Source organism: Calonectris borealis, chromosome 1, assembly GCF_964195595.1.
Source record: "Calonectris borealis chromosome 1, bCalBor7.hap1.2, whole genome shotgun sequence".
In the NCBI taxonomy this organism is placed as follows: domain Eukaryota; kingdom Metazoa; phylum Chordata; class Aves; order Procellariiformes; family Procellariidae; genus Calonectris; species Calonectris borealis.
This window is the reverse complement of record NC_134312.1, coordinates 80,033,471-80,045,938: the sequence shown is the minus strand read 5'-3', so window position 1 is coordinate 80,045,938 and position 12,468 is coordinate 80,033,471. Positions and strand designations below refer to the sequence as shown.

General features: G+C 45.5%; 1 protein-coding gene across 4 annotated transcripts in view; it reads left to right on the top strand.

Moving 5' to 3' along the window:
- The first annotated feature begins 3,273 nt into the window (after window positions 1-3,273).
- The window catches only part of LOC142087738 (protein mono-ADP-ribosyltransferase PARP12-like), a 30,044-nt gene continuing 20,849 nt past the window's right edge, over window positions 3,274-12,468 (top strand). For all 4 annotated transcript variants that reach the window (XM_075162315.1, XM_075162307.1, XM_075162325.1 and 1 more), the window contains exons 1-2: window positions 3,274-4,838; window positions 7,634-7,766. In XM_075162315.1, the coding sequence (XP_075018416.1) occupies window positions 4,552-4,838; window positions 7,634-7,766 (420 nt within the window). In that variant the 5' untranslated portion in view covers window positions 3,274-4,551. The remainder of the gene's footprint in view (window positions 4,839-7,633; window positions 7,767-12,468) is intronic.

Here is a 12,468-nt window from a genome sequence, read left to right as displayed (position 1 = left end):
CCAAAGCTGAGACCTGAAAGAGGGGTCTCAAGTAGGATGGGGCTGACGATGAGAGAAACTGAACCAGACACATGCTGGAAAAGAGGGGGAGTCGGTTTGGCAGCTCATTTCCAGGGTGTTTCCACATACTTTAGCCATCCTCAGAAGGACAGAACTGCTGATGTGGTCAGAGCTACCAGTGTCGTGATTTAACCCTAGCAACTAAACACCACACAGCCGCTCGCTCACTCCCCCCCCTCCAGTAGGATGGGGGAAAGAGTCGGGAGGGCACAAGTAGGAAAACTCGCGGGTTGAGATAAAAACAGTTTAATACTTGAAATAAAACAAAGTAGAACAGTAATAATGACAACGATAACAACAACAATAACAGAACATACAAAGCAGGCGATGCACAATGCAACTGCTCACTGCCTGCCAACTGACACCCACCCCGTCCCTAGCCACGAGAGGCCCCCCTTCCCGGACCACCCCTCCTAGTTTATATACTGCACTGACGTCACATGGTATGGAATACCCCATTGGCCAACTGGCTCAATTCTCCCGGCTATGCTCCCCCCACTCAGCTTCCTGTGCATCTGGCAGAGCATGGGAGGCCGAAAAGTCCCCAACAGAAGCAAGCACCACTCAGCAACAACTAAAATATCAATGGGCCATCAACATTCCTCTCATACCAAACCCAAAACACAGCACCCCCCAACTACTAGAAAGAAAGTTAACTCTATCTCAGCCGAAACCAGGAGAACCAGGCAACCCAGGGTGTGCCTGCTATTTAGAGCGGGAATAGCCTCTTCTTCACACACAGCAGAGCGGTTCCACAGGACTGAGCGTAAAACCTACTGCGCGTTCAGACTGCGGATACATCGGGCAAGGCAAAATTTTTTTCAAAATCCAGCTGCATCCAGTTAAGCTGTAGAAGATGCGTTTAGGTATGCATTCATTTCACTCAGTTCCTCCAATTTCATTCACATTCATTCAATTTATTCAACTTCATTCACACTGTCAAACTCCACACTCACGAGCACCGAGGTGCGCGTGCCCAACGGGTCTGTCCAGGATCTACGTTGCATGCAGTGTAAGGGAAGATGGGCACCAACTATTACGCCCTTATGGCATCTCTTGTGTTACTCTTCACTGGCAGTGGCAAACTGCCTTGGATGGGTCTTTTATGCCCAATAGTGGGTATGGAAGCTAGCGGGACTCAGCTTGTTACTATGGTGGCATCCTTGTGCTTCACAGTCTGGCTACTTCTGCCTCCACACACTTCAGGCAACTTGTTTGCCCATTTTCTGTGTTTCTTTGTTTTGAGTTTTTGAGACTATGATCTGCTGCCAGTTGGACCAACAGGAAAAGAAATGGCACTTGCGATGTGCTGTATCTTCCTGTCCAGCTGTCAGACAGTAGGGTCTTCTGCAGACAAGTTGTCTATGCTACAGAGTGCAGGTCTTCCTGGTTTGAGAGAAACAATGTATTTCTCAATTTTACTGCCTTAAACTGTGTCTTTGGTTATGAACACAGGCCATTATTTTAACCTTTGTTCTGCTGTTTCTTCTGGTGCTTACACACACCCGTTTCCATTCATACTTCGCTCGTATCAATCGATATTTCAGTTTCGATTCTCTGAAAGCTGATTCAGCTTACTAAGGAGTCAGGTGAATACCAGAGCCAGGGCAAACAAGGAGATATTACAGCTGGAAGTAGAGGACACCAGAGAGAATGGTGTACAGCGATTACATTTTTAGCAGCAGCAAGAGGTTACATCAACCCAGCCACTTTGTCAGTGGTTTCTAACTTTAAGTAAATGGCTTGATATTTAAGGTTGGAATCACTCACTGTGCTGTGAAAATAATACCGCTTTGGAACCCCTCGATACAGTGATTCCTTCTGCCTCACCCAGCTGTGTTGTTTCACATAAACTAGTTCTGTTTGAAGTTGGTAAGGAAGTCAAGTATTTGCGGCATTTGTATTTGCCAACATTATACCAACAAACAGAATAAATCCAGTAACGTTTCTTTGTTTGCTTTCACTCAGGACTCGTCAAAACCCCTTCTTAAGTGTATTTAAGTGTAGAATAGAACACGCTTGCCAAGATTGTATTTGCAGCTTCTTTCTGCTTGCAGTGCTTCGCTTTACTTTCCTGCTCCATGCTGTTAATACTGTTTCAAACAAGTATCCAGTAAAGCTCCTCTGCCCACATAGTTCAGATTTCTGAGTGGTTTAATGCACAAATGCATGTTTTCACTGGCACTGGCTGAAAAACGGAAGACAAATATAAGCAAATGACTAAAAGTTTTGCCTGATTCATGACTATTAACTACTGTTTGGAGTTGACATTGCTGACTCACCGTTTGAATTATTTTCTACCTTATCAGTCAGTCCTGAGACTATTTCGAGTATGGATCTGAGTTTTATCATCTTTGACAACCTGTTGACAACCTGAGAATGCACGTATGCATGCCTAGAACATATACCAGTCCAGAACCATCAATTTACCTTCCTAAAGCTAGAACTGATGTGGTAAACTCCTCCTTCTACCTCTCCTTTTCTATTGATTTCTTTAAATGAGTTCATTTGTTCAAGTATAATAGCAAGAGGGCAAATATGGGAAAATACGCCCGATGAAAAGGTCCCTCCATACTCCTTTCAAGAAAGACTGCAAAACAATGAACTGTACCACGTTGGTTGCATTCCTTGAGGTGGTTCTCTTTCAATGAACAGCCTGAACAGCCATTGTTCGTACAGCGACTGTGTAGTTTCGCATGCCTCTCAGATTAGGCAATAGCACCAGGCAACACAGGCTGGCATTCACTTTACTTTTGAGGTTAACTTCCTGATCCAGAGGGAGTAGTTGATACTTACTCTTTCTTAAGCTTGCATTGCCAAACAGTTTGAATGTGAAAACTCATCTTGAATGGATTTAGTACTCAGCTCTCTCCCCATCTTTCTGATTCACTGTTTGCCGTGCTTCTCCCCAGTCCCACAGACCCTCCCAAGCCCTACTTCAGCATTAACAGGAATCAGCCATTTCTCAGCTTCACCTCCCCTGCCAGGACACCCCTCTGCAACCAGTCTTCAGCAGCAACTGACTGAAATCTGAAAGAAAGAAAAGTAATGGCATTGCTCCATAAATACTGTAATTATTTGGGTATAGCAAGTTTTTCCCCAACATTATAGGCTTAATGCTTGTGATAAATGACTGAACCCCAAAGAAGGTTCCAATTAAAGTTTACAATTTATTAAACGAATAGAGGCAAACAAACAGCGCTGGGTGTGCCAGGAGTCTCCGCTCCACCAGGACACACACCATAACGCGGCACTCATCATAAATATATACAGTAAAACATTACATATTCATATAATTTGGTAATATGCCTATACATATGCATGACCTGTCCCCGCTTCGTATTAAAATGAGTTCCAAAAGTCATTTACATAGTCCAAGCATGCGCAGTAAAATTAGGGTTAGGGTCTTTTCCTCTCCGGTGGTCATTCATAGTCTTCTTCACTATGTCCGTTAGTTGAACTCTGGGCTTCCTTTGTCTACATATGGTCATTTAATTAACTCATCCGTTCCTCGACTCTTGTAATGTAACAAGGCATCGGGTTATCTTGTCCTTTAACACTTATCCTTTCACAGGTGTTCGTTATTAGTGATTTACATAGGACACTATCTCATCACAACTGTTACATAGGAGGCCTAACGAGCCAGCTCAAGGCCCGTCCGCTCTTATCAAGTGAGAGGATGTACCATGGTGAAATCTCAGTCAGGAATTGTTAGTTAATTTATGGCTTAGGCTAGACAATGGCTCTGTTATTAACCCTTAAGTGTTAGTTCCCTCTATCAATCCCCCCTTTTTTAAAAAGTTAGTAAATTCATTTACTATACCAGAATGTTCACTAAGTGGCTTTTGCAAGAAGCAGGAACTATATACATACTATATACATTAACCATTCTGCTAGACTTAGGCTTGTGGTCATACAAGGGTATGTAGGACAGAAGGTCACACTTCATCCCACAAATCAGATGAACATATTTCACAATGCTCTACTACATTTGTGTGTTATATGTAGGTGGAGAGAGAAGTTAGCAGGGAGGCAAGGAAATCCTTCAGTGGACGCTGGTACTCTGCTCTAAGAACACGCTCTGAGAGGGACTAGCTGGGATCCACACTTGATGTATAGGGACCGATAACAATACTATCTATGGAATATCATCCAGGTGGCAGCTCATTGCCAAATCCAAACATCAGAAACAGCAAAGAATCCGGCATTTAAAAAAAAAAAAAAAAAGAAGAAACCCCCACACCCCTGTCAATCACTTCTGGCATTATTTGCCTCCCCGGAGCCGAGCGCTGGCGGCTGGGCCTGGCGGCGGCTTCCCGACTTTCCCCTCAGCGCTCCCTCCGCCGCCGGCCCCGCCCGCCGCCGAGCCCGCCCCGCACCTTCACTTTCGATTCCTCCCGAGCCCGGCCGGCTGGGCGGTGGCTGCCGAGTCTCGCCCCGCTGCCAGTTTCGTCCCGTCCCGCCGCGGCCGGCCGAGGCGAAGGGAGCACGATGAGCGACCCGGCGGTGTGCTGCTTCCTCACCAAGACCCTGTGCGCCCAGGGCGGGCGGCTGGGGCTGCCAGAGCTCCGGCAGCACATCGCTCTCTCGGCGCAGCAGCTGGAGGAGACGCTGTCGGCGGCGGGTCCCCAGCGGTTCCTGGTGCTGCGGAGCGGCGGCGGCGCGGAGGTCCTGGCCGTGTCGGCCGTGCGGCTCTGCGTCCGCAAGGAGTGCAGGGGCTGCGAGCGGCTGCACCTCTGCAAGCAGCACCTCATGGGCAAGTGCAACCTGGGGCCCAGGTGAGCGCGGGGGGACGGCGGGGCGCGGGCAGCCGTTGGCGCCGGCCGCCGGAGGGGAGGGGAGGGGGGCGCCCTCGACTCCCCCCCGGGCTTCTCTCCGGAACCGGCCGCTGCCGGGACTGACCTGGGGCGGCTCGGCGGCAGCCTGCGGCCGCTCACGTCCCTTCGCTGCGGCGGCCGGCCCGCTCCGCCGGTGTGCCGCTCCCTTCTGCCCCGGCCCCTTCTGCCCCGGCCCCCCGCAGGAGGTCAGGCCCAGTTCCCCCCGCGGGGTGCAGCCTCGTTTCTTGCTCGCCAAGGACTCGTTTGCTGTTCCCGCTGATTTGGTAAAAGCCCGAAGTGACCGCGATAGTTTTCTGAAGCCTGGTTTTCTTTGTCAGTGTGACGATTTTTTGTAAAAGCGGCTTGTCTGCCAGCCCTCAGCCCACTGGCACCTGGATGAAATCGTTCACAAATATTTCTCTAGTAAGAGAAAGCAAAGTGCTAGCATGCCCTTGGTTTTAATCTGGAAAGTTACAAACGCTTAATTTTGCTTTAAGTTACTGCTCCGCTGACAGCCCTTTCTGTGAGAGGCAGTGTTTGATTTCCCGCATACATCAGTCCCGTTTTCTGGAATTACGGAGGACTCACAGGAAGGGTAGGCCCAGCAGCCTCTCTAGGCACAAGCAGGCCAAAGGTGGTACCTAGTTTAAAAAAATAATTATAAAGGAAACCAAAAACAAATCCAGAAGTGAAACCCGGAAGCTTTTTGGTGACAATCAATGGCAACGGTGAGCTCTGGTGGAAGAATTTGCAGTTTAAGCCCCCAAGCCCCGGGTCTTGCACTGTTGCCGTAGGTATACTGTATCGTATATGCTGATACCCCACCAGAAGAAGATTCTTCTTCTTCTGCCCCAGCAAAATAGCTTGTTGTGCTCTCGGATCCAAAGAGGATGGAGGGGAAAAGCCATGTCTACCTCAGAGTGGTACTAGCAAAGTATTAGGATGCTAAGATTTGCTTACTGTTCCTCGCTTTACTGGTAAGTTTCCATGTGATTAACTGGTAGAAATACCTTCAAGTGCATGTAGGCACTTGCCCTGCATGACTCTGTGTGAACTAAAATGTGCATTGAAGGTGATTGCCTTTGTAATGATAAACCATTCTGTCCTCTCAATAGCACTAAGTATTTAAAATCACCTTTGTATGTCTTAATCATTAATAAAAGGAAGAGTATGCCTTTTGTGAGAGGGAGGTTGATTAAAATGAGGGGGCAGAAATACTGCTAGGTGGACCACATGGATCAAGACAGAGAATATTTTTTAACCGATAAGCCTGGCTTCCGGATCTTGCATACTTTTTGGTTTAGATTTTTTTGAAAGAAAAATGTCTGTGCAAGTTACTGGGGTCTTCCTATTTAGTTGAATCAGGATTTTAGTCCAGTTAAACCCGTTTTTAACTTGTGTCTGGCAAGTAACTTTTCACTGCTTTTTTTTCTAAACATGCTATTAAACTCAGCTGATTGGTTTTCACTGTATTTGTGGACTGTTGCGACCTTTGGCTTAGAAATACGTACTCAAGTGATGTAGATCACCGTGTGGCTGTTGGTGGAATCTGAAGATAACTGTGGAGGAACGGTGGTAATGGCTCCCACTTCAAATACTCTGTAGCTCTCCTACCTTCATAGCCATTAGTCGAGAGTCTACAGAATCTAGTATCCTTAGAAGATCGTTTCTCAGGACCAAAGATGGCATGCTTCTGCCCTTCAGACTTTGCATTCTTGTTTATTTGCTTACAAAGCAATGTGTCCAGCAGGTAGCAGGAGTCAGGGGCAAAATGTCTACACAAGGTTCTGTACAGAAGGATTGGATCAGACACAGCATGAGGTAAAAAAGCTTTCACAAGGAGAGTTTCAGGAGTTAACTAGAGGCCAAAAGGATAAAGGGAACAGAGACTTGAGCCTGATAGATTAACAGGTGCTGTTATTGGTTGAGTATGTCTAGTCTTAAGGCTGTATCAAATCATGCTTTTGTAGAGCAAGACAAGGAGGCTGTATTTTACTGCATTGAATTAATGCACAGGTTGACCACATTTCTCCTCTTATTGATTTGCAGTATCTTTTCAAATAGATGCAAAAAAAAGGCAATCATTCTCTCTCTGTAGTTCATACTCAATTCAGATGTTTCTTTTGGGTTAGTAAGTGGCACCCGCATCTTCATTATTGTCCTTTCATCGCTTCTTTATCCAAAACTCAGAAGTTGATGAATTTTCTTGGATTTTAAATTTTTTTTTAACTTCCCAGCCAGCAAAGATAACAGATTGTGTTGTTTTCAGCTTCATTATCTCTTTGTTTTGCACTCTCAGACTTCTGCATCTTTCTTTACATGTCATCCCTAGGACAACAACCTTTGACGTTCACAAAATCAAGGGTCTTGCAACTTCCACTGTTGTTGATGCATTCCTCTAAAATTCGCTTTTCCTGCTGTTCAGATCATGTGACTTGACTTGCCTCTTACTGGAGTGGAAGAAAGTGTGGGGTAGACAGACTTGCCTTCAAATCTGCGCTGCTAGCTTTCTTAGAAGTGGTCTGGCCACATCAATGTTTAAAATGGGGATAATAATGCTACTGTATTTCAGAGTTGTTATGCTGTTTGGTCCATTCTGTAGCTAATTACAGAGACCATCTAAATGTTCACAGAGACTTTTGCCAAACTGCCTCTCTCTCCATTATTTTTCCCAAGCTCAACGTTATCTAAGGTTCTTCTTTAAATCAACTTGACTGAAAAAGTAAACATTGATATTTCTGTGTATTTTCTTGCAGATCTTGTAAGTACTCGCACGACATCATCAATGCTGAGAACAAAAAAGTTCTAAAGACTTACGAGTTGTCTGGCCTTGATGAGAATGAGCTGCGAGTCCTGCTTCTCCAAAGTGACCCTTTCCTCCTCCCTGATGTGAGTTGTACTGATTTCTTAAGAGAAGCTTTTGTTAATTAGGGACGGGAGAGGGCAAGAGAGAAGGTGGAGGTCTGATCTCAATTTCAAGCTGTTCAGATATGTAACAGAATATTAAGATTAGTCTGAATAAAATATGAATGGGAATGGCTGTGTGTGAAAGCACCAGAAGAAACAATATGGAGCAAGGGTTGTGAAAGTGCTGTGTACTTATAACCAAAAAAAATAACAGCAATAAAACTGTTAAACACCGAGGAGTGTGTTGCTTACATAAATACCAGAAGGCTTGCACCTTGGTGAGGCCACGTCATCTATGACTTGTCAGCAGAAGATCTGTCCTCTGACAGCAGGAAGCGGACAGCAAGACTACAGCCTGTTTTGCGTGCCACTCCTGTTATCCCAACAGGATAGCCACAAAGTTACTCAAAACAAGCAAATAAAAAAGGTCAGCAACTTCACCAGAGATTTACAGATGGTGAGGTAAGCAAGACGGAAGTGAAAGATCACAATAATTGTACATGCTTACAGGATAAAAGGCGTGATGAAAACCAGTTTGTTGGCTTGTCTCCAAGAGATGATGAGACTAGGAAGTGAGGGCCCCTTTCCTCTTCCAGCCTACGTAGGCCTGCACATTTTGGTGCTTGAGGGTATAGGGGAGTGAGAAAAATCTATGAGAAAATGACCAAATGACTGCAGTCAATTTTGTGTAAAATCTGCCCCTTCCAAAGTGCACTGAGTTTTTGTACACTAATTTTCTGCAAAGCAACCTTTGTCCGGTTTGTATGCAAGTCATTGATTTTGTTAAGTTTGGCCGAACAATCCATTCTGGTTCTGCATGTGTGTATAAGAGCAGTGCTATCTTCAAGGTATGGCTGTTTCAAAGCCAAGAATATCCCGTTCTGGCTGTAGCTGTTCCTGGTTAAGAAATTACTAGAGTACTGCCTGTTACCCTTGTCTTTTGGAGGTTATAATCTCCACAGATCTGTTGGCATAACAGTTCTATTGTTTTCTTATTCCCTGCTGTGACAGGGCTGGGCTTTGACAAAATAGATTTTTTTTTTTTTGAGGTGTTTTAAAATATGCTGTGCTGGCAGATTCAAGGAGCATGGTGGTGATGAGCAAGGAGGATTAATAATATCTTTGTCCTGCTCAGCTGCATCTAAAACTTAAGCGTTTCTTGTTTAATTACTCCCGGTAATGAGCAGATAGTAGCAACCATCATTGATTGGTATTGCACTTAAGCTCTTATCTATAGATCTGTTCAGCCCTCACCACTGGCAGGCATCATTAATTACCTCTAATTGAGCACCTTAACTGCTGTTATGGAGTAAAATAGCAGAAACAACGGAAAACAGCGATTGATGCAGGCCATTCATAAACCTGAGAGCTGGGGAGAGGGGTGTGAAAGGCAACTTAGCTGTTTCTTGCTTAGAAATGCTGACTGGCACGTATGAAGCTCTCAAGCAAGAGGAAACTTTGGTCTTCTGTGACCTGAACTGGGGTGCAGGGTAAGAAAAACACAACTGCACCCCAAAATCAGGGGGTTTTACGCTTTTCCTCACCTTCTCGCTGGCTCTCCTTTTTTTTGTTTCTTGGCAAATACAAAGGGCAGTGTGCTTTCTTAATGTAGCTGACTAGTGGATTCCCTGTTTAGCTGAGGCAGCACTTTTTCCTGGTTAGGTAGTTTATTCTGATGGTCCCATGTAAAAATTTCATCTGGCGTACTAACATCATCTTTTAATGCATTTTCCTCTAGATGCTGTACAAAATTGCCCTTAACCGGATTCAGTGTCTTTAAATCTCTGGGAGCTTCACTTTGTAACTTAAGTGGCTGGTATCTCCACTACCCTAAAGTGATATTTTTTGTAATGGATGCTCTGTACAAAATGTTTGTGTTTTTAGTACTCTCTCACCTTTTACCCGATTCTGTATTTTAGTTGCTTTTTTTTCCTACTCTCTTGCGCAGGAAGACGCAAGCACAAAAGCATGAAGGCAATTCCTATGCTCTGGCCCCCAAAACTGGTGTCTGACGTAAGCCTTATGCTTTTTTTGGTAGTTCTTAAACCAGCTTCAGGTTGTGTGACAAACCGCTCTGCTTCTGGTTTTGATTAGCAGTATTCCTGGAGGAGAAAGTTTCTAGAAAGGGGAGGATGTTGAAGTTAAGGGGGAAAGATTGGGTTGGGGAAAGACCTATTAAGAAAGCAGCGATTTTAAGTTTTTCTAGAAATATGCAGAGAACTATATTACTCCTTTGAACCAAGGGACTACTGTGTATAAGTTTATATTACAGCCCTTATTTTGTGCTTGATTGTCTGTCTCTGGTGGATTTTGGACTAACTGTTTGTTTCCAGCTCAGTAACTTGAACAGTTGTCTCCACTTGGTGGAAAAACAAATTGCATGTTTAAAGCCTTAACTTACATTTCTTGTTAGGTAGGCACTCAGATGAGGCATGTACATTTTAGATGAAGGTAACACTTTGAGTGGTATCAGGCCCTCAAAATACAGCGACATTCTTCAACTGAGGGAGACCATCCCTTGACAGTGGTGTAAGATTTGAGTTCTGTAGTGACTAAAGTTGCAAAGCATCTCCCACAAGACTGTTTGTCATTACCTAGCGTTTGCATATGTTCGTGATACATAGAGTGCTCTGTAGATGACAAGCCTTTCTGCATTCCCCTCAGACAAAGTTGGGGAAATGAAGGAGAGGAAAATGAAGGGACTTACCCAAAATTCTGGAGTAGGTGAATAATTGCTTTGCATTGGCAGGTGCTGGTGTTTTTGGATCTCACTAAGAAAGGCACATGATGCTTAAGATAAATAGCTGGTTACTACTAAAGGTTATAATGAGAAGAAATCTTATGTGTCCCTTCTGATGTCATGGCAACCAATGACAATACAGCATCAGACAGACCTCCCTGGTAGGACCATGGCTTGCTGTGCAGAATTCCCATCCATGGTGAGGTTCAGCACCCTTGCTTTTCTTCTTTATAGTTTTTTTTCTGGAAAAAAAAGAAAAGAAAACAAAAATCAAAAAACCCCAAAGCTATTGGTCTTCTATCTGTACAAAACTGAATGTTCTAAATAGTACAGGGAAGTTCATTGAGAGCATTATGCTCCTATGCATCTCTATAGGAACAAGCTCTTACAAACAGTATGTACAGGTTGTATTGTTAAAGGCAGTCCGTGCTAATGGCATGGTATGTGCTCACATTATGTGACTGTCACTAATGATAATGTATGGGCCTCTGCAACCAAGGCCTACAGGTAAACTGCCTAGATTTGCTAGAAGTCGCTATCTCCTCATTATAATGTCTTCCGTAGTGGTCCGCTACATTAGCTGAAAATACGTCCAAAATTCATTGTCCAAAATTTATTTTCCCAGTCTAAGAGAACGATGGAGCTACTGGAAGAGGAGTTCAACGAAGCGCCACTAACATGATGAAGGGACTGGAGCATCTCTCACATGAGAACAGGCTGAGAGAGCTGGTCTATTTATAGAATCATAGAATCATACAGGTTGGAAAAGACCTCTAAGATCATCGAGTCCAACCGTCAACCCAATACCACCATGCCCACTACACCATGTCCCTAAGGGCCTCATCTACACGTCTTTTAAATACCTCCAGGGATGGTGACTCCACCACTTCCCTGGGCAGCCTGTTCCAAGGCCTGACCACTCTTTCAGTAAAGAAATTTCTCCTAATGTTCAATCTAAACCTCCCTTGGTGCAACCTGAGGCCATTTCCTCTTGTCCTATCGCTAGTTACTTGGGAGAAGAGACCAACACCCACTTCGCTACAACCTCCTTCCAGGTAGTTGTAGAGCGCGATGAGGTCTCCCCTCAGCCTCCTCTTCTCCAGGCTAAACAACCCCAGTTCCCTCAGCCGCTCCTCATAAGGCTTGTGCTCCAGGCCCTTCACCAGCTTCGTTGCCCTCCTCTGGACACGCTCCAGCACCTCCATGTCCTTCTTGTAGTGAGGGGCCCAAAACTGAACACAGGATTCGAGGTGCGGCCTCACCAGTGCCGAGTACAGGGGCACGATCACCTCCCTGCTCCTGCTGGCCACACTATTTCTGATACAGGCCAGGATGCTGTTGGCCTTCTTGGCCACCTGAGCACACTGCCGGCTCATGTTCAGCCGGCTGTCAGCCAGTACCCCCAGGTCCTTTTCCTCTGGGCAGCTTTCCAGCCACTCTTCCCCAAGCCTGTAGCGTTGCCTGGGGTTGTTGTGGCCGAAGTGCAGGACCCGGTAAAGTGGAGGCTCGGGGATCTCATCAATGTTTACCTCCCCTGAAGGGGAGGGTGTAAAGAGGACAGAGGCAGGCTCTTTTCAGTGATGCCCAGGACCAAAGGTGATGGGCACAAGCTGAAACACAGGAGATTCCCTCTGAACATCAGGAAATGCTTTTTTACTGTGAGGGTGACTGAGCACTGGCACAGGTTGCCCAGTGGAGTCTCCCCCCTTGGAGATATTCAGAAGCCATCTAGACACAGTCGTGGGCAACCACCTATAGGTGGCCCTGCAGGGGGATCTCTGCTTGGGCACCTGGAGCACCTCCTCCCCTTCCTTCTTCTCACCTTGGTGTCTGCATGGCTGTTTTTCACACTTTCCCCATCACCCCCCTTGCTACCATGCAGCATTTTGCCCTTTCCTAAATATGTTTTCCCAGAGGTGCCACCAGCTTGGCTGATGGGCTCAG